This window comes from Protopterus annectens, chromosome 4.part0 (assembly GCF_019279795.1).
Source record: "Protopterus annectens isolate FY-2018-M chromosome 4.part0, PAN1.0, whole genome shotgun sequence".
In the NCBI taxonomy this organism is placed as follows: domain Eukaryota; kingdom Metazoa; phylum Chordata; order Ceratodontiformes; family Protopteridae; genus Protopterus; species Protopterus annectens.
The window spans coordinates 885143223-885169638 of NC_056733.1; the positions used below are offsets into that span (position 1 = coordinate 885143223).

Below are 26416 nucleotides of genomic sequence, written 5' to 3' on the forward strand. Positions count from 1 at the left end.
TTCTCTAGCTGGTGCTAAGAACATAACCAGCACCCATTCAGAGCTACTTGTTCTCTGATTTCTTATTTATTTGTGTGAGTTACTATCCTATGGCCTTTTTACTCCTCCATTGAGGTTCATTTTTAATCTATCTTAGTATGTCTGTCCATGGATTCTCCTCTTTCAGTGCATTCTCATGTCAAATGTTTTTGAAAGGGGTCTGCATAAGAGGCCTCTAAGAAAACTCTTGGTCCCTCCTTTGGGATCTTAATTTTGTGTTAGAGGAGGTAACACTTGCTCCATTTGAACCATCTAATCTGGCTGATTTGAGGTTCTTAACATTGAGAACAGTTTTACTGATTGTTTTGACCTCTACAAGAAGGGCATCAGAGTTGCACGCTCTTATGGTGAGTCAACTTAGTCTTACTTTCCACACAAACAGGGTATCTTTGAGATCTAGTTCCACTTTTATGCCTGAAATGTTATCAGAGTTTCCTTTAAGCCAAACTATCCATATCCCTGTTTTCTTTCCTGAACCTAAAAATGATGGAGAAAGGATACTTTGTACTACAGACAACTCCTGTACTATTGTGACAGAACTAAATCTTTCACAACTTCGAATCAATTGATCTGATGTTATCCATGTCATTATTCCTCACTGTAGGGTCTTGGATTCGACATCAGATCTGAGCTGACAGCTTTAGCTTAAACAGATCCAAGGTTGAAGCTCTTTCAGTTCCCATAATCTCCTACTACCCTCTAATCTTCTAACCTTCTAACCTTCAGATCTCATTTGCTGCATTTTGCTATGGACGTGATCCTTGGCCCTTGCTCAAGTAAGTGCTTTTCTTACCTATTTTCAGCTTTCTTCTAGCTTAGTTTAACTTTAAACCTAATTTTTCAGTGTTAGATTTTAGTGTTAGCAGTAGTTGCTTTCCTCCCCTCCCTTAGACATCCTAGTTATTTGGTAGGATAGTTCCCCTCTTGTAAGTTAGGCATTTGTCACCTTTTTTCCCCCGAAGACTGCTTTTTTTAATTCTTCCTTCCTCTTTTTTTCTTTCAGTTATGTCTGAGAAATCCTCTGGGTTTAAAAAGTGCTCCTCATGCGGTCAGAAGACACCCAATTCCGACTCACACGAGGAGTGTTTGTATGGTTTAGGAGCTCCTCACCTGGAGTTTGAATGTGACGTCTGTGCTGCATTGAATCCCAGGGCCTTAGTGGAGCACCATAACAAATTACTGCTCAAAGGTATGGTTCAGGGGGTCCTTATGTCTCCCCCCAAGGCTTCCTCCTCTGATTCCAAGCAGAAGGCACCTTCCACCCCTTTGGTGGCTTCAAAAAAACCTAGGATGTTGGATCCTTGGTCTCCAGATCTGACTCTAGCCCAGGCTGTCTTGGATCCAAGATATTCAGATCTTGGATCTTTGGACTCTTCTACTGGATCCAGAGCCTCCTCAGATCAGAGGCCCTTGGATCCATTTAAGGCCAAACCACCCTCAGATCAGACCAGTTTGTTTGTTCCAATGGCTTCTACCTCTTGGCCTTCAGATCCTGCAGGCTTGTTGGGTCTTCCTATAGTTATAGAGGATTTGGCTTTGCCTGGATCCTCCAGGTATTTGTTACCATTGGCTGTTATACCTTGGAGCCAAACTCCAGAGTATAGACACAGGTCTTCAGAGTCCAAGAATGGATCCACAGCCAAGTCTACCCAGTCCTCTACTTCCCCCAGATCATGTAGACGTTTATTGCCATTGGATATGGACAGGATGATGAGGAGCTTCCTCAAAGTTCAGATAGAGTTGAGGCTTCTGGTGTCCCCCAGCCTATCCGGCTAGGGGAGCCTCACAAATCCGTGGTCACCATTCTCCTCTTTCGGTCCCAAGGGCTTAGGAATCTCGAGATGCAGATACCTGTGATCAGATCCCGGTGGTGCCGAGTATCCCCTTTGCTTCGACTCCATCAGGGTCCCTGGCCTCCTCTGTTCCCCCACCCTCAGGCCAGAGTGGGCTCCAGGCTGGAGCAGTCGGTGCTGGCTGTGTGGGAGACGGAGTCTGGTCCTAGTCTTTTGGACCAATCCATCCTCCTGGGGGCCTTGGCCCTAGACAGCTCCGATTTGGTATTGTCCAGGGGTCACAGTGTTGTGTTAGGGTCCATTCTTCCTTTCTCGGTGGCTTTGCCCTCCAGGAATAGGGCTAGAACCTCGTCCAGCCCATCGGCCTTCAGGGTGGTAGAAAGGATCTTCTCTAGGACTGGAGTGAGATCTCCCACTCTTCTGGGTCCACCCCTGACCTTCTCTACCTTGGGTGATGAGGCCTCCCATCTTGTCCAGAGTCAGCCCTCCAGTACTAGCCTTCAGGTGGTTTCCTCCCCTCACAGGGTCCCTATATCTTCCTAGGCCTTCCCAGAGCCCCCCCACAGAGGAGGCACTTCACCACTTGGATTCTCCATTGGAGTCCCTCACAGAGGACATGGACCTCGATGAAGGAGACATGTCCCCCAGATCTCCACAAGATGATGTCTCCTTTGTGGACATCCTTGAGATCCTGACTCAGAAGGGTGGATGGTCTCCCCATCCCCCATATTCAGAGGAGTCTATGTTTTTGAAGGCATTTGGGATGGGCCCATCTACTTCCAGGGTGTCCCCTACCTACTGACGAGTTAGTGGATCGTATCGCCCGCAGGGTCTGGAAAGAAGCCGACACTGTGGAACCAGTGCCTAAGAGAGCCAAGAAGTTCCTTAACCCTCTCGTGGGCTGACCTATTTGGAGCAAAGGAGTCCCGGTCAATGCCATGGTGGTTGCCGCTGCAACCAAAAAGAAGCTGGCGGAGCAGAGCTTCATGATCCATCTCCGGAACATGGAGTATCGGGCAATTCACCGTCATAGGAAACGTGCATTTGCCTCAGCTACCTTTGGACTGAGGGCAATTAATTACTTGGCACAGTTCACCCGCCTTCAAAGAGGCTTGGTCAAAGAGCACTTCCCTTATAGAGTTGTTGCCGGAGGAGGACCTCAAGAAGGCGTCTCCCAAGCTCTCCACTCTGACATCCCTTGCTAATTCCTTGATGAGGTTAATTTCCAATGCAGCGGAGCTACTTCTCAAGCAGCAGGTACCAGCATAGCTATAAGGCGGCATGCTTGATTATGGCTATATGAGTTTGCGGAGGCCTTCAAAGCGTCTTTTACCAGTGCTCCCTTTGACAAGTCCACCCTTTTTGGATCTTCTGTGAAAGAGACTCTTAACCTGTAGTGAGCAGGAAGGGAAGACCTTGTCCTCTCTTGGGATCATGTTTTCTACTCCTCTTAGGTTTTATTCCAAGTCCCGAAAAGAAGCTAAGAAGATATGGTTCCAGAAGTCACAGTCTTCCTTCCAGGATACTTCTGATGATTCCTTTTCCAGAGATAGGAGGACAGGATTCAATGGCAGATGCCACTCCTGAGGCAGGGAGGGGGGGGGGCACAAAATCAGGGCTCTGGGGAACTTTTCTCTGAGCAGCCCTTTCAGCGCTCCTGAAGTGTTGCCCGAGTGCCCTGCCCTGGAGACAGTCGGGGGTTGTCTTTCCCTTAACCCAGTAGCTTGGATAAACATTTCCTCTGATCAGTGGGTGATAAAAATCATTTCCAGGTGTTATTTCATTCCCTTTTTTCAGCCCCCTGCAACACAAGGGTGACTCCCCGACGTCCCACCTCGTCAGAGAAAATTGGCCTTCAAGGAAGTTCAACAGTTTCTTCAGAAATGAGCCATCCAAGAGATCCCAGCAGGACAAAGAGGATCCAGAATTTACTTTTGCCTCATTTTCATGCCAGAAAAGCCCAGAGACCTGCACCCTATTTTGTACCTCAGGAAGATGAAACTACCGGTCAAGAAATCCAAGTTCTGGATGGTTACTGTTCAGTCCATACTGTCTCTCTTATGCAAAGATGACTGGATATGTTCTGTGGATCTCCAGGATGCCTACTATCACATCAAGATGGACAGGTGCTCAAGTTGACATCTTCACTTCCTATTAGGGGTCAGTCATTACCAGTTCAGAGCCCTGCCATTTGGACTCACCACAGCTGCATGGGTGTTTACCAGCTGTATGGCAGTGATGATGGCTCACCTGAGGCTGCAGGGATTCCAGGTGTTTCCTTACCTTGATGATTGGTTCCTCACGGCACTCACGAGGCATCGACTATCACAAGCTATTTGATATGGGGATAACAGTGAACCTTTCAAAATCAAATCTGGTTCCGACACAAAAATTAGAGTTCCTAGGAGTCCAGCTAGACTCCGTCTCAGAGATTGCTACATTTACCTCTTCAGAGTACAGCTGATCTGGGAGTAGGTCATGTAAGTCTTAGATCTTTCAAATCCTCCAGTCCACTTGGTTCTTTGAAACCTAGGATCCATGGCCGCTGCCATACAGCTTATGCCATTAGCAAGTTACCATATGTGAGTTTTACTAAGGACCTTGGCAGTTCAGTGGTCCATTCTGTCCAAACCTATGTCCATAAAATTGATGCCAGTGTGCAGATGGTACCTTCTTTGGTGGCTTCAGTCTCAGAATCTCAATCTAGGCAGGCCCTTTTCACTCCCTCCACCCAAGACCCTATGACCACAGACGCTCCCCTGTTGGGGTGGGAGAGTCTTTCCAGGGGAGAACAGTTCAAGGCACGTAGTCCCGTGTAGAGACCAAATTGCACATAAATGTCATGGAGGTTAGAGTCGTCCTCCTAACGTTGCAAACCTTTCAGGATTGCCTCCCTCTGGGGACAGTTGCAGTTCAGATGGACAACATGGTAGTGGTGTGATACATCAACAAACGGCGGTAACATACTCTTACCTGTTGTGCAGAGAGGCCATGAGAGTGTAAGAATAGGTGATGTCTTCAGGGCATTTTCTTCTTGCAACATATATATCTGTGGACTCCAAAATATTAGCCGACAAACTCAGCAGAACCATATTGAATCCTCATGAGTGGTCCCTCAATCCGACAGTGGCAAAGCAGATCTTTGATCATTGGGGTCAACCATGCTGTGATCTCCTTGCCTCCCCTACCAACAAAAATGCAGTATGTACTTTGCACTGATTGCCCCCACCCGGAGAGTCACCAAGGGATGCTGTAGTCCACGATTGCCCTCCAGGTCTCCTTCATGCTTACCCTTCTATCCCTGTTATTACTAAAGTTTTGCAGAAATCATGATGCCTTAGGGCATTTCTGATCTTCATTGCCTCCTTCTGGCATCGTCAGCCATGCTTTCCCTTCCTATGGTCTCACCTGAAGTATTCCTCTTGGATACTGGATCCACTTCAGGATCTGGTCTCCCATCCTTTGGGGCTCCCTCTTCCCAATCTTTGGACCCTTTGTCTAACCGCATGGTTTCTCCAATTCCAGTAATCTTGAAACAGTCCAGGCTGGCTTCCCCCATCAAGAATATTATCCTAGCCTCCCTGAAACCTTCCACCAGAAAGGTTTATAGTAGCAAATGGAAAAGGTTTTCTGTCTGGAACCTTTTTCTGCTTATGTGCTAGATAGCCTCTTATTATCCTTACTTTTTCAGAAAGGGGCACGTTTTTCTACTATTAAGCTTCAATGTGCTGAAGTTTCCAATTTTCATGAGAATAGTGAACTTATGTTCTCTTCTCTTCCAGACTCTGTAAAGCCTTCTTGAAAGGCATTTTTCTTCTAAGACCGCTTGTTAAGGATCCCTCGCTTCCTTGGGATCTAACCTTCGTGCTGCAATCTCTTACCCAAAGCCCATTTGAGCCTGCTGGTTCGTGCAATTTCAGATGTTTGTCATGGAAAATGGCCTTCTTAGTAGCCATAACTTCGGCTAAGAGGGTGTCCGAGCTGCAAGCCCTTTCAATTGCTCCCCCGTATATGGTCTTTCATAAGGATAGTGTGTCTGTTAGAACGAATCCATCCTTTTTGCCCAAAGTTTCCACTCAGTCCAATCTGAACCTATGTATTCAGTTACTTGTTTTCTTTCCCAAATTATTCCAATAATGGAGAGTACATTTTGCATACTTTGGATGCGCACAGGCAATTGTGATTTTATTTGCATAGGACTAAGGAGTTTCTCAAATCAGACCAGCTCTTTGTGGCTTTTTCCCCTGAATAGACATGGCCTCCCGGTTTCTAAAGTGACTATCTCTAAATGGATCTCCTGCTGTATCTCTTCTGTCTACACCAACAGGCATCTTGAGGTTCCGGGAAAGGTTAGAGCTCATTCTGCTAGGTCTGTGGCTACTTTCTCAGCCTTCTTGGCCAGACTCTCCATTGATGATATTTGCTCTACCGCCACTTGATCTAATCCTCACACCTTTATATCTCATTACAAGCTGGATTTGGTTTCCAGGGGCAGGGCTTCCTTTGGTTCCACAGTGCTCCAGCATGTCCTTCCTTGAGGCCTCCCAGAGTATGTGGTAGGGACTCTGACCCTACTGTGAGGAATAATGACATGGATAACATCAGATGAAGAGTTATGTACTTACCATAACCTGGCATCTGTCTTATCCTATGACATTATTCCTCACATTTCCCTCCTGCCATCTCCCTCCTTGTTGGATCTTCTGAGGAAGTTGGAGTGTTGTGGGTCCAGGACTATTTCCCTTTCTTTCTTTTAGGTCATAACGATGCTCTGTTAGTAAACTCGATCTGAAGGTTAGAGGGCAGCAGGGGATTATGGGAGAGGGAGGAGCTTGAGCCTTGGATTTGTGTAAGCTAAAGTTGCCGGCTCGGATCCGTCATCGGATTCAAGACCCCACTGTGAGGAATAATGACATAGGATAATACAGATGCTAAGTTTTGGTAAGTACATAACTTTTTTATTTCTTCTAAAGGTAAGAAGAATGGCTAACCTGTGTCAAAACAGACTGCTTTCAAATGGTTGTCTAAGGCTATTACCTTTTGTTATACATACTGCAACAAAACTATTCCAGGCAGGGTCAAGGCCCACTCTGCCAAGGCTTTGGCTTTATCTGTTACAATTTGGAAAGGGTTGGATTCTACAAGATGCTAACTTGGTCCTGTGTACATACTTTTACAAAGCACTATAAGCTTGATTTTTTTCTCTAGGTCGAGATCAGGTTTTGCTAGGACCAATCTCCAGGAGCACCTGGATTTTTCTACTTCCACATCCCTAATGAAGTAAGCTAAGGTAATCAACAAATATTTCTAAGGCTATTGCAGCAGTGATCAAAATGATGAACATGGTACAGTTGTGTAAGTAAACTTACCATAACAGTAGATGTTTGATTGATCATTGCTGCAGTAGCTGCTCCCTTCATTTATTCCTCTTGTTGTTTGGTGGGGGTGTTTATGCCAGGGTGCGGACATTTATATTTTGTGTTTTCTAGTACTGTCCTTTTCAGGGCTTTGCCTCCATGTCTCTGTTGGCATGAAAGCTGTGAGGAGCTTGGTGCCCAAACCTGTCTTTTTAGGCAGTTCTGATTGAATTGACTGACTGGGAATGTGGAAGGTGCCTTAAAGCTTTGGAAGCTTGCTGGCTGTTATATCTTTGGCAGGATATAACTCGTATAGCTAATTGTTGTGGTAAGTTTACTTACATAACTGTATTTTATTTACCAAAATGAACTATACTAAAACCTTTCAGGTTGCATGGCTTCAGGGGTGTTAAGTAATTTCATGGCAGTTTCAGGTAGGTGCCAAAATTGCATCAAGAATGCACTACTTTGGGAACATTTAAGAGAGAATGTAGTAGTAAAACGAAAAGTGGAAAATACCTAAGGAGGGGGGAAGATTTAATGACATTAGTGATCTGAAGGTAAACAAGCTGCGAAACAGAACAGTGGGGAGGGGGTAACAGAATGCTTGGTTACAAAAAGAGGCACCATTAGCAGAAAACACATAGTTGTCCCTGTGTGTAGACCATTGGTGAGACCTTCTCTAGCATATTGTGTGCAGTCCTGAAGAGTTTGTCTTGCTAAGGTCATACACTAGAATCAAAGCAGCTCAGATGATGGTACCAACACTGCAGCATGTTGTCACACCAGAAGTCGTGAAACAGAGTCGAAATATTAGTATGTCTAATCATGAAGAAAGGCAGAGTCTGCACTTGGGTGAAATGTGTACTTCAAGGAAATCCACTGAGTCCAGATGTGTTTAGCAGTATGTTTTACAATAAAGTTTTAAAAACTAGAGAGAGTAAAAGACGACAGAGTCTAAGAATAGGAGGTAATATTTTTGGTTGATGTAGCGATGTTTGAATCACACTGCATGAACACACAGTTTCATTAGTTCTACTCAGCAGTAGGAGCACCAATAAAATGATGTGGTGGACTTAGTTGAAGTGGGGGTAGAGGGCAGGGCCCATACATCCTTCATGCAGTGGAGCCCTGCATTCATTCAGTACAGCACTTCTGCAAGGTTGCACAGCTCCAGAACATGAAAGTAGAAAACTGCAACCAAATTAATAAATGGCACAACTTCCAGTAGAATTTATTCATGTGGCAGCTCAGAAAAGCTTTTCATGGAGAAAATAAGAAACTACAGAAAAAGTAGCCTTTTGTATTGTTTCTGTGCTGTTGCCCTTCTCACCCCCATTTGTCTTTAATTCATTTTCATTGTGCATTCGCACTCATCACCTTCATTGATTCCCACCTTTTTAAGTTAATTTACAGTGTTCTGTCATTGGTGGGTTTTAATTAATGTTTTTTTTACTGGTTTGTGTTTAAGATTTTTTTTCCCCTGTGGTTTCTCATTTCTTCCTGGGAAGTCTTTACCTTAGTGCCAGTGGAATAAATTGTGCTGCAAGTCATGTCATCTTTTAATTTGTACTGCCTATCAGTGTAGTGTGATTGAGTAAGCCATATGTTTGCCTTTTTCCCATTGAAAGGGTTGTGAATATTTGGAACTGCCGTACTGAAGAGGAAGAATTGATTAAAAAAAAAAAAAAAAGATACCTGCTTTTCTTCATGTTGTGGATATATGATGTTAAAAAGATAAGGAATTACCAACAACGTGGCCTAGTTCAAGCTCATCTCTGACTCTCAACCCATACACCTGATGTCTCTGGAAACTTGAAAGCTGGGGGGTAAACATGTTAGTGTGGTAGGGATGGGGGGGGGGGGGGTCCTTCATAGTCACAGAAAGACGGAAGGCCAAAACATATCTAAACAACTATATTTGTTTTGAGAAGAAATGAGTGAGGAGAAGACTGTTCATTGTTGCTGAATGTGGCAACCACCACTAAGATTGTAAACATGCTGCAGGTGTTTCTTTGGTTGGTAGAAATGTTAGAACCTGCTTTGATGAAACCACTGAATACGATTCATGTTATGGTACATCAGAAAAGTAGTTAGAAGAGATGATAGTTATCTGCTGTGGGAAATATTTATTATTCTGCAGAGCATTGCAGTGTTAACTTGCAGACAGGCAGCAAAAGCCAAGTGAAAGTCAAGTAACTGTTTTTGTGTGCCTGTCCTGGTTTGAAAGGAATATGATTGAGTTATTTACTTACTGTCTAAGAGGAATGACAGATTATTAATGTGTTTTTATTATGTTATTTCATCATTCTTCATGATGACGGAATGACTGACCTTTTTCTTTGAAGGTGACAAAACGCTGAATGGAGGTCTCTGCTGTGGGCACTAATAGTATCCTGTGTTTGCCGCCAAGGCTAGACCTAGCTGTGTTGTATGTTTGGATGTCCCTGCATCATTATAGCATTCTGTATTTGGCAATCTTTGTATCTCACATTTGTGACTGTCTGTGGTTTAGCTCTGTCTGATATGGTCATTAGGAGCATTCTGTATTTAGCTATCTCTTTTGTTGCATTGACTGTCTCCACAGTGGGCATTAGCAGCATTCTATGCTGAGCTGACTCCACAGCTGACATTAACATTGTTCTGTGTTTGTCTCCACAGCTGACATTAGGATTGTTCCATGCTTATCTCCCAGCTGACATTAGGATTGTTCCGTGTTTGTCTCCACAGCTGACATTAGGATTGTTCTGTGTTTGTCCCCACAACTGACATTAGGATTGTTCTGTGTTTGTCTCCACAGCTGACATTAGGATTGTTCCGTTTGTCTCCACAGCTTACATTAGGATTGTTCAGTGTGTCTCCACAGCTGACATTTAGGATTGCTCTATGTTTTTCTGTCTCCACAGCTGACATTAGGATTGTTCCACGTGTCTCCACAGCTGACATTAAGATTGTTCCGTTTATCTCCACAGCTGACATTAGGATTGTTCTGTGTTTGTCTTCACAGCTGATATTAGAATCGTTCTATGTTTTTCTGTCTCCACAGCTGAAATTAGGATTGTTCTGTGTTTGTCTGTCTCCACAGCTGACATTGATTGTTCTGTGTTTATCTGTCTCCACAACTGATATTATGATTGTTCCGTGTTTATCTGTCTTCATGGCTGTCATTAGGGGTGTTCTGCATTTGTCTGTTTCCACAGCTGACATTAGGGATGTTCTGTGTTTTCCTGTCTCCACGGCTGACATTAGGGATGTTCTGTGTTTTTTTGTCTCCACAGCTGACATTAAGGATGTTCTGTGTTTATCTGTTTCCACAACTGACATTATGGATGTTCTGTGTTTTTCTGTCTCTACAGCTGACATTAGGGATGTTCTGTGTTTTCCTGTCTCCACGGCTGACATTGATTGTTCTATTTTTATCTGTCTCCATGGCTGCCATTAGGGGTGTTCTGCATTTGTGTATTTTCACAGCCGACATTAGGGGTGCTTTGTGTTTGTCTGTCTCCCCAGCTGACATTAGGGCTGTACTGCATTTGTCTGTATCTGTGACTGACATTAGGGATGATGTTCTTCGTGTTTCACTGTTGCAGTCATCACATTTGGGTTATCTGCCTGCAGGTAGCCCTCAGCCGGCCTGAATACCAGTCTTCGGATTTCTGCGTCGGATGCTGTCGCTTCTTCCATGATGTCAGGTCGTCAGGGGTATAAAACATGCAGCTGACGCCATTACATCAGTCTTTCTTGCTGTACGGTGCCCAAAGCAGAAGCAGTTCGCAAGTGCTGGTCTGCCGTCTCCTGAAATTTTTGTTTTCGAGTTTCAGACCCGAAGTCTTCATAAAAGATAAGTACCCTGTTGGGGATCCTTTTTTCTTGCTCTATCCGATGTCATTAAAAGTTAACAATTGTCTTGCCTGTGGAAAGCAAATACCTCATAGAGATTTTCATTCTTACTGCATCCCCTGTTTAGGCCCAGACCATGACGTCCCTCGCTGTTGGTTTTGTGCCTTGTTCAACGCCCGAACTATTCGTCATCGAGTGATTTTTGTAGCCAAATACTTTAGTTCTCGATCTCCGTACTCCAAAATGGCTTTGTTAAGCCATCCGACTACCGATCTTCCGAAAAAACGTAAGGATAAAGACAGAGACAGACCGCATAGGTCCAAAACTGCCAACGATGCTTCCGTTAAGCTAGTCGCCAGTCCGCTGGTACTCAGTGAGGCGCTTTTGCAGCCCCTGATACCCGCTACTACAGATTTGCAGGCCTCTACTGTGACCCATTCAGAGTCCGGTATGCTGCAAGATGCTGCTTCGACTGTGGAACCTGTGGATGTCTCTACCTTGGATGGGTCCGGAGCAGGCACCGGCTTCTGAGGGTGTATTCAGGCCTACAGACTTTCATATTAAACCGACGCCATCACTTCCATCCAGAAGTACCAAATTCCTCAGGCCAAAAACTCACACTACACCTAGAAAACCGACGACCAAACTGCAGACTCAGGCCCATATGCCTCAAAAACAAATGCTTAGAATGGCTGAAGACCTTATAACCTTAATTAGTGGAAGCCAGCCTTTCCCCTCTAAGAGAATTGATTTTCTTTTTGATTCTTCTGGTCAGGAATCTGATATCTCTGCTACTTCTGATTACCAGGATTTGCCCGTATCTACTTACGAGGATTCTGATGCAGAGGATTCCATTCCCTCTGCTTCCCCTCCAGAAGATTTTTCTTTTGGTGAAACCTTGCATACCCTTAGGGAGCATTTCCGCTGGGAAAGCGTGGACTATTCTGAGTCCAAAAAGAGACTTAGGGAATTCTTACTCCTGCCTCAACACAGGCCTTTAGCTATACCTCCTGTTCTGGATATTGTAGATGATGCTTTCTTGGAATCTAGCCTTACCCCAGACAGTTTACCTCCAGCTCCCAGAAAACCTGACAGGTACTACAGAGTACCTGACTCTTCAAAAATCCTACTGTGGATCCAGAGACCATTTCCCAAGGACAAAAAGGTATTAAGGCTACTGCTGCCAAAAATCCTACCCCTTCTGATAGAGATTCTAGAGCCTTAGACAGGTGGTGTAGGAAGGTATGCACTTCTGCTACTTTGGCCATTAGGGCTTTAAATTGCCAGTTTCATATGTTAAAGTATCAGCAGCATATTATGGGACTACTTAAATAGAAAATGATGTTGATTCCTGACTGTGCTGAATACAAAGACTTGCAAGATTTAATGCATTCTGCAGAACAAGTTGGTAAACATACTTTGCAATGTGGTTTTGACGCTTTAGAAGCATCTTGCAGGGCTGCTGTCACTGGGTCTGTACTTAGAAGGCATGCTTGGCTTAAGGAACAAAACTTGCCAGATCATGTCAAAGCTAAATTACTGGATGCTCCCTTAAACCAAGACCACCTTTTTTGGCAACAAAGCAGAAGTCGTCCTCAAAAGGATGGAGGAGAAAGCTAAATCTATGCAAACTGTTAAAAGATTTCCTACAAGTACAGCCTCCCAGATTCAGTAGGCATTGGCCTTCAAAGAACTGGTCCTTTCCAGTCCCTTCCAGGCCTTCTCAGTCCAAACCCAGGAACAGCAGACCACCAAGACTTCAGTCTCAGGCTACGCACAGATCTAAGCAGCAGGCGGCTCCCACTTCCAAAGCAGGGAATAGTAAGCCACACGCCTATGGAAAAATGGCACAATGACTTAACCTTAACCCTTCCAAGCCCTGCTCAACTACTTGCTCCCTTAGGAGGAAAGCTTGCCCTGCATGCAAAAAACTGGGAACTCATTACCCAGGACAAATGGGTTTTGAACATAGTTTCCCAAGGATACAGATTCCACTTCCACACACTACCAACACCAAATGGTTGGCCAGACCTCCCTTCAAATCAATGGGCAGAGGCCCAACAGCAGGTTATCTCTCTTCTCAGTATCAAGGCTATTCAACCTGTCCCAGCAGAACAAAGGGGACAAGGTTTTTATTCAAGACTTTTTCTGGTACCCAGAAAAGACAACTCCTGGCATCCTATCCTGGACCTCTATATTCTCAACACCTTTCTAGTGGTTCCAAAATTCAAAATGCTAACTCTTCAACAACTTCTTCCCATGCTAGTCAAGGATGCCTGGCTGGCAACCCTAGACTTAAAGGAAGCTTACCTACACATCTCAATAAGAGGATCCTGCAGACAATACCTACGTTTCAGGGCGGGCTCCATGCACTTCCAGTTCTCTGCACTTCCCTTTGGCTTATCTACTGCACTCAGGGTGTTCACAGAGGGTCTAGCTCCAGCCATTGAATTTTGCAGGCAGAGACATATTCAGATTTACCCATACTTGGATGATTGTCTGATTCAGGCAGAAAGCCAGGACTTGCTATTACAACACCTGGCATTCGTAAAGAAACTTCTAACCTCACTGGGGTACACCATCAACGAAAAGAAATCTCACCTAGTACCCTGCCAACAGATTGTATTCCTGGGAGCAAGCTTGAACACAACTTCCCAGATGGCATTCCTCACTCCAGAGAAACAAGTTTATTTGACAACCTACTTCAAACTATTGGCCACAAAAACCCAGCTGTCTGCAAGGAAAATACTGCAAGCTCTGGGGTTCATGGCCTCTTGCATTCTGCTAATTCCATATGCAAGACTGCATATGAGGAAACTCCAATGGTATCTAAAAAGCGTATGGTGTCAACATTCTCAGGACCTGGAAACAATGATTCCTATCATTCCTTGTCTAAGAACAGAGTTCCTTTGGTGGGCAGAGGCCTGCTACCACAACAAGGGACTCCCTTTCACTCTACCCCCTGCCACCCAAACCCTAACAACAGACGCATCAGACTATTCATAGGGGGCTCACATGGCAGGGCAGTGCATTCAGGGCAAATGGAACCCGAGACAGATGCACCTGCATATCAATCAAAAAGAAATGTTAGCTGTATAGAATGCTCTGACAGCCTTCAAAGACCACATTCTTCCAGGGCAACTATTGGTAAAGACAGACAGCACCACAGTTATGTGTTACATAAACAAACGGGGGGAACCCACTCCTACATTTATGTGGTACATAAACAAGCAGGGGGGAACCCACTCCTACCCTCTCTGCAGACTAGCCATGGCTCTATGGAACACAGCCTTGAGCTACCAAGTACATCTACAAGCACAATTCCTGCCAGGCAAACTAAATTCACTGGCAGATGACTTAAGCAGAAATCTCATGGACCCACACGAATGGAAACTAGAACCCAAAATATTCAACCTCTTGAGGAACAAATGGGGGACATCAGAGGTGGACCTGCTTGCCTCCCCTCAGAACTACCAATTGAACAAATTCTGCACAAGAACTCCCCACATTCAAGCTTGGAAAGTGGATGCCCTGTCCTTTACCTGGGAAAGCCTCTTGGTTTATGCCTTTCCCCCTCTGCCTCTCCTCTCGAAGGTTCTACTAAAGATCAAACAGGACAAGCCAAGGACAATACTGATTGCACCAGACTGGCCACACTAGCACTGGTACCCCCTCTTGTGCAGTATGACACTGCTACAACCATGGCACCTGCCTCAGACCCCTTCTCTGCTGTCCCAGCTGGCAGGCCAGATTCTGCACCCTCAGCTTCAAACCCTGAACCTTGCAGCCTGGCTAATTCCTTGAGCTCTCTTCTAGCATCCCTCAGTAAGCAGGTGCTGGATGTCATTCTGGAGGCAAAGAGGCCTAGTACTAGAAAATCCTATGCTGAAAAGTGGAAAAGATACTGTTCCTGGAGCCAGGCTCAGGGGATAGGGACAACAGCGCCCAGCTTACCTCATATTCTAGAGTACTTAACAGAAATGCTCCACAAGGGCCTGTCCTTCTCGTCTCGTCAATTAAAATTCATGCCTCTGCCATTTCAGCACATTATAATACTGAGCCACCCTTCTTCTCTCACCCCATTGCTAAAACAATTCCTTAGAGGGGCCAAAAATTTAAGCCCCCCCCCCCCAGGAGAGCTCCCACTCCAGCCTGGGACCTTAGCTTTGTGTTGGAAAAGCTCAGTCTTCACCCCCCTTTGAGCCAGCTGCAACAGCAGAGTTGAAATTCCTTTCTTGGAAAGCAGCCTTCCTCTTAGCCAACACTTCAGCAAGAAGTGTGTCTGAATTACAGGCCCTCATGGCAGTGGAACACTTCATTATCTTCCATGCGGACAGGGTTTCCCTCAGGACTAATCCTTCATTTATGCCCAAGGTGGTGTCTAGTGTGGCCCTGAATCAGTCCATTCATTTGCCTACTTTTTTCCCTAATCCACAAAACAAAGGGGAACGAATACTGCACTCTCTGCATGTGCACAGAGAACTTAGAGTCTATTTGGACAGGACTAATTCTCTCAGAAAAGCTGAACAGCTGCTAGTTGGCTTTGCTGCAGGGGCAGAGGGGAAGGCCATTTCAAAACAAACCATTTCCAAATGGATAGCCCATTGCATTCATTTCTGCTACAAGCACCATGGAAAAGCCCCACAGGAGATAAGATCACATTCCACCAGAGCTGCATCTACCTCTGCGGCATTTCTCAGAGGAGTCCCTACCAGGGACATCTTGGAAGCTGCTACCTGGAGCTTCACCAAGCATTACCACCTGCCTATCTTTTCTAAATCCAGAGCTGGATTTGCCACAGCAGTCTTGCAGGGCTTAGTAGCTGGCCCTAATGCTCTTTAACTACCTCCTCCCTTCCTTAGCTTTGGGAATCAACCCAAATGTGATGACTGCAATAGTAAAACACGAAGAACATAGTACAGTTGTGTACACTTACCATAAATGTAGATGTTCGAGTGTATTCAGTGTTGCAGTCCTGGTTACCCTCCCTCCAGCCCCCTGACTTCTCTTTGCTCTACCTTTCCTTCTTGTTTGGTATATTTTTTCTTGTGTATTTGCTTTTTGATGGGGGTGTACCTTATCATATAATTGCTTCCTATTGTGGGGGCACCTGACATCTGGGACAAGAAAAACTGATGTAATGGCGTCAGCTGCATATTTTATACCCCTGACGACCTGACATCATGGAAGAAGCGACAACATCCGACGCAGAAATCCAAAGACTCTGGTATTCAGGCCGGCTGAGGGCTACCTGCAGGCAGATAACCCAAATGTGATGACTGCAACAGTGAATACATTCGAACATCTACATTTATGGTAAGTGTACACAACTGTACTTTCTGCATTTGTCTATGTCTGTGACTGACATTAGGCTGTTGTGCGTTTGTCTCTATCTGTGACTGACATTAGGGCTGTTCTGCATTTGTCTATATCTATGACTTACATCAGGGCTGTTCTGCGTTTGTCTATATCTGTGACTGACATCAGGACTGTTCTGTGTTAGTGTATATCTGTGACTGACATTAGGGCTGTTCTGCTTTTGTTTGCACTGCTGGTATTAGTATTGTTTTGTATTTGGCTGTTCAGGTGGCGGTAGTCACATACTTTGCCTTTACAGATGGCATTAGTCCTCAGAGCACCCTAGGCCACACAAGTGGAACTTCATCCGTGCATGGAAGATCATCTGTGGGAGTTCTACTCTTAAGTTTTGTGGTTTGCTGCCTCTCTTGTTAGCATTGGTAGTGTTCTTTGTGGAAAATGGCATAGGAGGTAGTATAACACAACATCGCTGGAGGACATGTATGCCACTTCTGTTTTACTTGTGGTACCCTGACAAGTCCATGTTCAAACCTGGGGCTGATGTGTGATCCCACTTGTCCCTGGTGGGACCAGCACATTAGATGGTTCAAGTCTTTGACTGAGTTAGGATTTTATTTCCAGAGTTGAGATGGAAACTAATCCCAGAAGGAGATATAAAAAATCTGTTGTTGTACCAGTTCTGGAACGATCAACTCAATGCACTGTACTTCTGGAGACGGCGTGTAGGGTTAAGGCCAGATGTTACAGCAGGTTCCAGTGGTATGTGTGTGTTGTTAGACAGCACAGCTAATTTACTGACTAGTGAACCAGAGTAGAAGTGGATGCTATATTAAGCCCTGCTGTCAGTGTGAGGGATCTCAAATGTCACTGCAGTTACATTAACTGTAGTTCATAAAACTTAAGAAATGCAAGCTTTAAATCTGTAAAATAAAAGTTCACTTTTAAATCAGAATAAATAATACACAGCCAGCATAATGTCATCAGAAAATATGAGGAAAAAGTAAGCAGTCTGTATTGTAAAATAAAAACTTTGTTGGTTAAAATTTAATAAATTATTGAAAAACATAGAGAGAGTTTGGTACTCTGTTTCCCAGTTACAGGAGGAGATCTGCGAAACATAGTTGAACTGATAATATCATTGGCAAACCATCTTACAACCAGTAGTGCAGTTGGACTCTGATGTAGTTTATACAAAGCCTGTGTTAAAGCACAGAAAATGCAGGCTTTAACCTTTCCAATATTATGTGAGAAGTTTTATTAGGTGTGTTTAGTTTGATGAAGCACATAGGTGCAGATGTGCTTCGTCTACTCTTTTAATTGTTTATTTAATAATGTTTTATCTGGTAAAGGAGTTATTTTTAATGCTTATGTTTTTAAATTACTTATTTTCTAGCATTGTATAATAATTTTGTATATGCTTTTTGTACAAGCGTATACTAATGTGAAAGACCTTTTGCTAATTTTACTGTGTTCCCTTTCCCAAAAGGTTGATGAAGAGGTCGCATTGGAACAAGCTGTGAAATTCTGCCAGGTTCAGATGGGATCTGCATCACAGCGACAGGTAAGGTTGCACATTTGTTGTGAATGTTGCTGAATCAGGCCGTATTTTCAAAGTTCTGTGTTCTATCTACAGACCGTTCCCTTAGCCGTCTGTGTGATACCATGGTAACAGGGTGTGCTTTGTGTTGTGCAGTGTCAGTATTGTTCTCCATCCCAAATTTGCAAAAAAAAAACATAATGTGCATTGTGCTTTCATTTGTGGGTGTGATTCTTGTCTGTTCTTCCTCTTAACTATTCATAGCAGTATTGCTGTTAGTACCTCTAGTTTATTTATTGCTTTGTTTTCCATGTAAGTTGGCTGACATAAAATGAGCATATTTTTTAGCTGTAACCTCTAGCAGTGTATAATAGTGTAATATCTGTCTCATAAATGTAAAATGATAACATTGTTTACAGTTCCTGAGATCATGATCTGAGCAACATTTGCAGCTGGTGTTTTCCTGCAACACATTCTCTTTTGTGTATTGATAGTTCTTTTACATAATTTATGGGTTTGTCAAGCCTTGTGTGCTATAGAATGCACCTGAAGTTTAAAAGGAGCTCAGGAATTGCCTGTATTTTGTAAGAAAGTGATGGTGGCATGTGTTCATTGCTGTGTTAGAAAACTTAGTAAAATATGTATAGTTTTTTCGATTGTGTACAGCCTGAGAGATCTAAAATGCTGCCACCAAAGCAACTGATTTCTACTGACTAAACTTGGCACTTACACATAAAACAGTGAAGACATCAAAGACACTTTCTAGTGGCTTTTTTATATGTAGTAGTAATTTGGGTTGAAGCCTTAAACATTTTCTGCCTTATAACTGCAGACGTCTTTATGTTTGGGTAGTAGAAGTTGTTTACTTAGCTTAGAATTCCTGCGGATGATTGTCCAAGCATGGGTGACGTTCCACTTCAGCTGAGTTGTGGCCTCGGATGCTCTGAGGACTTCATTTGTACCTTGTGCTGATAACACCTGATATTGTGCGTGACACTTCAAGGTATTCAATATGTACCTACCAACTTCAGAGTAGTGTCCTGCATGAAGGTGTGATGTGCCCAGTGTGACCAACTGGGAGTAACTGTGAGAGGGGAGACATTTATTACTAATCAGCTTACTTTAAAATTAACAAACGGTTTACTTACATGTATTACTTAGAAGTACTCCAAACTGCATTTTGTGTTTTGAGACAGAAGTACCTATGTCAGGCCACAAATGAGGCTTCATACAGAACAAAAGTATGAAAACAACATGTTTTATGTGCAAGTTTGAAGTGGTACATAACAGATTTTTAAGTATAAAATGGTGACCTGTTTTGTGAGCCAGAAAAGGATGAGATTTGGAGAACTACTGTAACAGAGGCAATGGATCATTCTAAGCATCGCAAATATAATTTGTATTTATGGCATGGTTAGCTGCAATTACACTCCAAAATCAGTGAAAAGACAGGCTTGTTACGCACCGTTCAGTGCTGCTGAACTCTAATTTCATGCTAGAGCATTAATGGCTGTCTCAGCCACTACAGAAGAGTGGTGACACACTGTTAAGTGCTTCATTTGGATTGTTAAATGCTTCAGTCAGACTTTAAAAAAGTCTGAACTAAATATTTAACAGTGAAACACACCACACTAGTGTTGCATCTTTTAATGCTGTAAGACATGCAGCACTCATACACTTTTTTCTTTAACTTTTGTCATTCATGGGAGCAGGTAAGGCTTCATGCACATCAAGAGAATGATGATGGGGTATGTCTGATCATAACGCAGTCTGTTGTGTGTTCTAGACATGGATGTTTCTAACACTAAACAACTTCGTTATGATCGGAGACCTGATCAAAATTCTACATATGGAATGCAATTTTAGCTGGAAAACAATGTAATTTCTAACATTTGTAATGGTTGTCCTCCTCTCTGTTGATGTATAGGAAAGACTGTTACAAATTCTAAAAGAAGGACACAGGAGGACATTAGACAGCTGACTCACATGTCTCTAGGGAGTTCAGTAACTACACATGTCAATGAAAGTCATGTAGGAGGTATAAACAGATCAAGTTGTTTTATTTTTTTTCTGTGAAAATGGAAGGATGGAAGAAATATTGATCAGTTTTAATTGAGATATGAAACAGTATACACTGTATTTTTGCTACTCTCCTCTGGGACTGAATATAGAAGTGAACTGGACTCATTTGAATGTGAATGTTTTTAATGGGTTAAGCTTGATTTTATTGGTGGGGTCGAGTAATGGGTATAGGCAGTACAATTATATAGTCGATATTGCCTCACAGAAAGAGGTTCTGTGGTTCAGTTCTCAGCTGGGCTGCTTTCTGTGTGGAGTCTTTATATCCTGCCTGTGTTTGCATGAATGCTCTCTAGATGCTTCAGTTTCCTCCCATATTACAAAGTCAGTGCAGTAGGTAGAGTGGACACTCTAAACTGGCGGCTGTAGGTGTGTGTGTGTGTGTGTGTGTGTGTGTGTGTGTGTGTGTGTGTGTGTGTGTGTGTGTGTGAGTGTACTTTGGAAGCTCAAAGTTTCAAACCTTTGGACTTCGTATGGTCGAGACCATATGATAAAAGTTTTGAAACGTAGAACAATTTAAATGTAGATTGCCATACAACGTGGAACAGGAAAATTTTCTTCGTGTTTCACTGTTGCAGTCATTACATTTGGGTTATCTGCTTGCAGGTAGCCCTCAGTCGGCCTGATTAACAAAGTCTTGGGTCCTGCGTCGGTTGCTGTCCCGTCTTCCATGACATCAGGTCGTCAGGGGTATAAAACATGCAGTTGACGCCATTACATCAGTCTTTCTTGCCATGCAGTGCCTGAAGCAGAAACAGTTCGCAAGTGCCAGTTGGCCGACTCCTGAAATTTTTGTTTTCGAGTATCAGAATCGAAGTCTTCAACTAAAGCTAAGTACCTCCTTGGGGAAACTTTTTCTTGCTCCTTACCGATGTCAGTAAAAGTTAATAATTGTGTTACTTGTGGAGAGCAAATACCTCATAAAGATTTTCATTCGTACTGTATTCTATGCCAAGGCATTTACCACGTCGTACCTTGCTGTCGGTTTTGTGCTTTATTTAATCAGCGCATTATCCGTCGTCGGCATATTTTCGCCTCTAAATATTTCTGTTCTCGGTTTAATTATCCAGAAATGTTGTCGGTTAACCATCCGACTACCGGGATTCTGAAAAAACGCAAAGATAAAGACAGAGACAGGCTGCCGAGGTCCAAAACTGCCGACGACACTTCTCCTAAGCCAGTCGCCAGTACTCAGTGAGGTGCTTTCACGGACCCTGATACCCGCTACTTCTGATTTGCAGGCCTTTACTGAGACCCATTCGGAGTCCGGTATGCTGCGAGATGCTTCAACTACGGAACCCGCAGATGTCTCTACCTTGGATGGGTCTGGAGCCGCTGTGCAGGCACCGCCCTCTGAGGGTGTATTCAGGTCTATGGACTTGCATATTAAATCGACACCTTCTTCATTACTTAGGCCTAAATCTCGATCCATGCCTAAAAAAACGATGCCCAGGCCACATGCTCAGGCCTCTATGCCTAAAAAACAAATGATAAGAATGGCTGAAGATCTAATAACTCTAATCAGGGGTAGCCAACCCCCCCCCCCCCAAGAGGCCTAGGACTGAAGTTGATTATGAATCTTCTGATCAGGATTCTGATTTCTCTGACTCTTCTGATGATCTGGATTTGCCCTTACCTACTTATGAGGATTCTGATGCAGAGGACTCTATTCCCTCTGCTTCCCCTCCTGAGGATTTTTCTTTTTGGGAAACCTTACATACTCTAAGGGAGCATTTCCACTGGGAAAGCCAGGCTTTTTCTGATTCAAAAAGTGGCTTAGGGATTTCCTTCTCCTACCTCAGCATAGGCCTTTAACTATTCCTCCTGTACTAGACATTGTAGATGATGCTTTCTCGGAATCTAGTTTGGCCCCTGATTCCCTGCCTCCTGCTCCCAGAAAACCCGACAGGTACTACAGGGTCCCCAAGTCCCACAAGTTCCTTTTCAAAAATCCTATTGCAGATCCAGAGACTATTTCACAGGGGCCCAAGGGCATTAAGGCTTCTACTGCTAAAAGTCCTACCCCTTCTGATAGAGACTCCAGGATACTGGATAGATGGGGTAAGAAGGTTTACACTTCTGCAACCTTGGCCATTAGGGCTTTAAACTGTCAGTTTCATATGTTAAAATATCAGCAACATGTTATTTGTCTGCTTAAACAGAAAATGATCTTGATTCCTGACTGTGTGGAAAATAAAGAATTACAGGATTTAATGCATTCTGCCGAACAAGTTTGCAATGTGGTTTTGATTCATTAGAGGCCTCTTGCAGGGCTGCTGTTACTGGGTCTGTGCTCAGAAGGCATGCTTGGCTTAAGGAGCAATCTTTGCCTGATCATGTTAAAGCTAAATTGTTGGATGCTCCTTTAAATCAGGTCTGCCTGTTTGGCAACAAGGCTGTGGAAGTTCTTAAAAAGATAGAAGATAAAGCTAAATCTATGCAAACTGTTAAAGATTTTTTACAAATTCAGCCTCCTAGATTTAGTAGGCACTGGCCCTCTAAGAACTGGTCCTTTCTAGCCCCTTCCAGGTCTTCTCAAGCCAAACACAGACAGAGCAAATACCCCAGGTTTCAGTCCCAGGGGACTCACAGAACTAAGCAGTGGGGGCCTCCACTTCCAGGTCGGGAATAATAAGACTCCCTCCTATGGTAAACTGTCTCAACGACTTCCTTTTAAAATTTCCAAGCACTTATCAACTGACTGCCCCTTTGGGGGGAAAGATTGCTCTTCATGCAAAGAATTGGGAACTCATTACCCAGGACAAATGGGTTTTAAATATAGTGTGCCAGGGATACAGATTTCACCTCCATACGTTGCCAACACCAAGTGGGTGGCCGGACCTACCCCCAAATCAGTGGGCAGAGGCCCAAAAACAAGTACTTTCTCTCTTAAGCATGGGGGCTATTCAGCTAGTACCAGAAGAGGAAAAGGGACTAGGTTTCTACTCAAGACTTTTCCTGGTACCCAGAAAAGACAATTCATGGCGTCCTATTCTTGACCTGTCTACTCTAAACACCTTTATGGAGATTCCAAAATTCAAGATGCTGACTCTTCACCAATTACTTCCTATGTTAGGTAAAGATGCCTGGTTGGCAATACTAGATTTAAAAGAAGCATACCTGCACATCCCAGTCAGGGAATCTTGCAGAAGATACCTATGCTTCAAAGCAGGCTACACGCACTATCAGTTCTCTGCACTGCCCTTTGGCTTATCTACTGCGCCCAGGGTATTCACAAAGTGCCTAGCTCCAGTTATTGCATTTTGCAGGCAAATAGATATTCAAATATACCCATACCTGGATGATTGTCTAATTCAGGCAGAAAGCCCGGACATACTTTTGAATCATATGGCCTTTGTAAAGAGGGTTCTAACTTGTCTGGGGTACACCATAAATGAAAAGTAATCACACCTGGTACCCTGTCAACAAATTATATTCCTGGGAGCAAGCTTGAATACATTTTCCCAGATGGCTTACCTCACACCATAGAAGCAAATTCATTTGACAACCTACTTCAAACAAGTGGCCACAAAAACCCTGCTATCTGCAAGACAAATGCTGCAAACATTGGGGTTCATGGCCTCCTGCATTCTTCTAATTCCATATGCAAGACTGCATATGAGAAAACTACAGTGGTATCTAAAAAAACCTATGGTGTCAACATTCTCAAGACTTAGAAACAATGATTCCTATCATACTTGCCTACGCCTATACTTCCTTTGGTGGGCAGAGGCCTGCCACCAAAACAAGGGACTATCTTTCACACCACCCCCTGCCGCCCAAACCCTAACAACAGATGCGTGAGACTATGCATGGGGGGCTCACCTGGCAGGGAAGTGCATTCAGGGCAAATGGAACCCAAGTCAAATGCACCTGCATATCAATCAAAAAGAAATGTTAGCTGTACAGAATGCTGTGACAGCCTTCAAGGACCACATTCTTCCAGGACAACTAATGGTAAAGATGGACAACACCACTGTTATGTGGTACATAAACAAGCAGGGGAGTACACATTTTTACCCCCTCTGCAGACTAGCCATGGCATTGTGGAACACAGCCTTGAGCTACCAAGTGCACCTACAAGCTCAATTCCTGCTAGGAAAATTAAATACACTGGCAGACGGACTAAGCAGAAACCTAATGGACTCACACGAGTGGAAACTGGAACCAAGGATTTTCAACATATTGACAAGCAAATGGGAGAGCCCAGATATAGGCCTGTTTGCCTCTCCCCAGAACTACCAGTCGGACAAATTGTGCACAAGGACTCCCCACAAACAAGCCTGGAAAGTGGATGTTCTGTCCTTCAGCTGGAAAAGCCTATCAGTCTATGCCTTCCCCCCTCTGCCTCTGCTCTCCAAAGTGCTACTAAAAATCAAACAGGACAAACCAAGGATGATTTTGATTGCGGCAGACTGGCCGTGCCAGCACTGGTACCCCCTCCTGCGCAGTGTGTCACGGTTATCTCCATGGCACCTGCCTCAGACTCCTTCCCTGCTGTCTCAGCAGGAGAACCAGATTCTGCACCCTTAGCTTCCAACACTGAACCTTGCAGCCTGGCTAATTACTTAATCTCTCCTTTACCATACCTCATCAAACCTGTGATGGATATCATTTTAGAGGCAAGGAGGCCTAGCACTAGAAAATCTTTATGCTGAAAAATGGAAAAGATTCTGTGCCTGGAACCAGTCTCAAGGCATGAGCACAGCAGCTCCCAATTTACCTCAGATTTTACAATACTTAACTGAGATGCTTCACAAGGGCCTGCCTTTTTCCTCCATTAAAATCAACGCCTCTGCCATTTCAGCTCATTATAACACAGAACCTCCCCTCTTTCATCCACTGCTCAAGCAGTTCCTCAGAGGGGCCAAAAATTTGAGACCACCCAGGAGAGCTCCAACCCATCCTGGGACCTTAACTTTGTCTTGAAGAAACTCACTCAACCTCCTTTTGAGCCAGCTGCTACTGCAGACTTAAAATTCCTTTCTTGGAAAACAGCTTTCCTTTTAGCAATCACTTCAGCTAGAAGGGTATCTGAATTACAGGCCCTTATGGCAGTGGAACCTTTCATCATCTTTCATACGGACAGGGTGTCACTCAGAACCAATCCATCCTTCATGCCCAAGGTGGTATCCAGTTTGGCTCTTAATTAGTCCATTCAATTGCCAACCTTCTTTCCCAATCCACAGAATAAAGGAGAATGGATACTGCATTCCTTAGATGTGCACAGACAACTTAGATTCTACTTGGACAGGACTAAACCTCAAAGGAAATCTGAACAACTGCTGATGGCATTTGCTGCAGGGGCAGAGGGGAAGGCTATTTCAAAGCAAACCATTTCTAAATGGATAAGCCATTGCATTCATTTCTGCTATAAGCACCATGGAAAACTTATCCCCCAGGGGATCAGACCTCACTCCACCCGGGCTGCATCTATCTCTACAGCCTTTCTCAGAGGCGTCCCGACCAGGGACTTCCTAGAAGCTGCTACCTGGAGTTCTGTACATACTTTCACCAAACATTATCATTTGCCAGTTTTCTCTAAATTAGAGCTAGCTTTGCCACTGCAGTCTTGCAGAGCCTTATAGCTGGCCATAATGCTATCTAAATTCCTCTTCCCAACTATAGCTTTGGGAATCTACCCAAATGGAATGACTGCAACAGTGAAACATGAAGAACATAGTACAGTTGTGTACACTTACCATAAATGTAGATGTTCGAGTGTATTCACTGTTGCAGTCCTGGTTACCCTCCCTCCAGCCCCCTTTCTTCTTTTGGCTATACCTCTACTTTCCTTTACTATGCTTAAAAGCCTTTTTGGTGTATTTGCTTTTTTGTTGGAGGTATATCTTTGTGGTTTTATGTTTAATTGCTTCCCATTGGGGGGGCACCTGACATCTGGGGCAAGAAAAACTAATGTAATGGCGTCGGCTGCATGTTTTATACCCCTGCCGATCTGACTTCATGGAAGAAGGGACAGCAACCGATGCAGGACCCAAGACTTTGTTAATCATGTTGACTGACGGCTACCTGCAAGCAGATAACCCAAATGTAATGACTGCAACAGTGAATACACTCGAACATCTACATTTATGGTAAGTGTACACAAGTGTACTTTTACCTTTCTGTTCACTGTAGTGCAATCTTGGAGTTGGTATATTTAACTAGCAGGGGTGTGGGGGTGCAGGGGGCTTGCCCCCCCCCCACATAAACATAAAAAAATATATTTTTTATTGAAGTTTTGAACCTTCAAAACTTTGATGTTATGATCTCAACCATATGAAGTTCGAAGTTTTGAAACTTCAAGCTTCCAAAGTAGAGCTATTTACCTATGTGGACCTATATGGGCCACACAGTGGTGCAACTTTTAGCATTGTCGCCTCACAGCAAGAGGTTCTCTGGTTTGATTTTCAGCTGGGGTGCCTTTTGTGCGGAGTCTGCATGTCCACCTT

General features: G+C 43.9%; 1 protein-coding gene across 4 annotated transcripts in view; it reads left to right on the forward strand.

Moving 5' to 3' along the window:
• CABIN1 (calcineurin binding protein 1) overlaps positions 1-26416 on the forward strand; it is a 4301447-nt gene that overhangs the window by 3495101 nt on the left and 779930 nt on the right. For all 4 annotated transcript variants that reach the window (XM_044068841.1, XM_044068840.1, XM_044068839.1 and 1 more), the window contains one exon: positions 17835-17909. In XM_044068841.1, coding sequence (XP_043924776.1) covers positions 17835-17909 — 75 coding nt within the window. The remainder of the gene's footprint in view (positions 1-17834; positions 17910-26416) is intronic.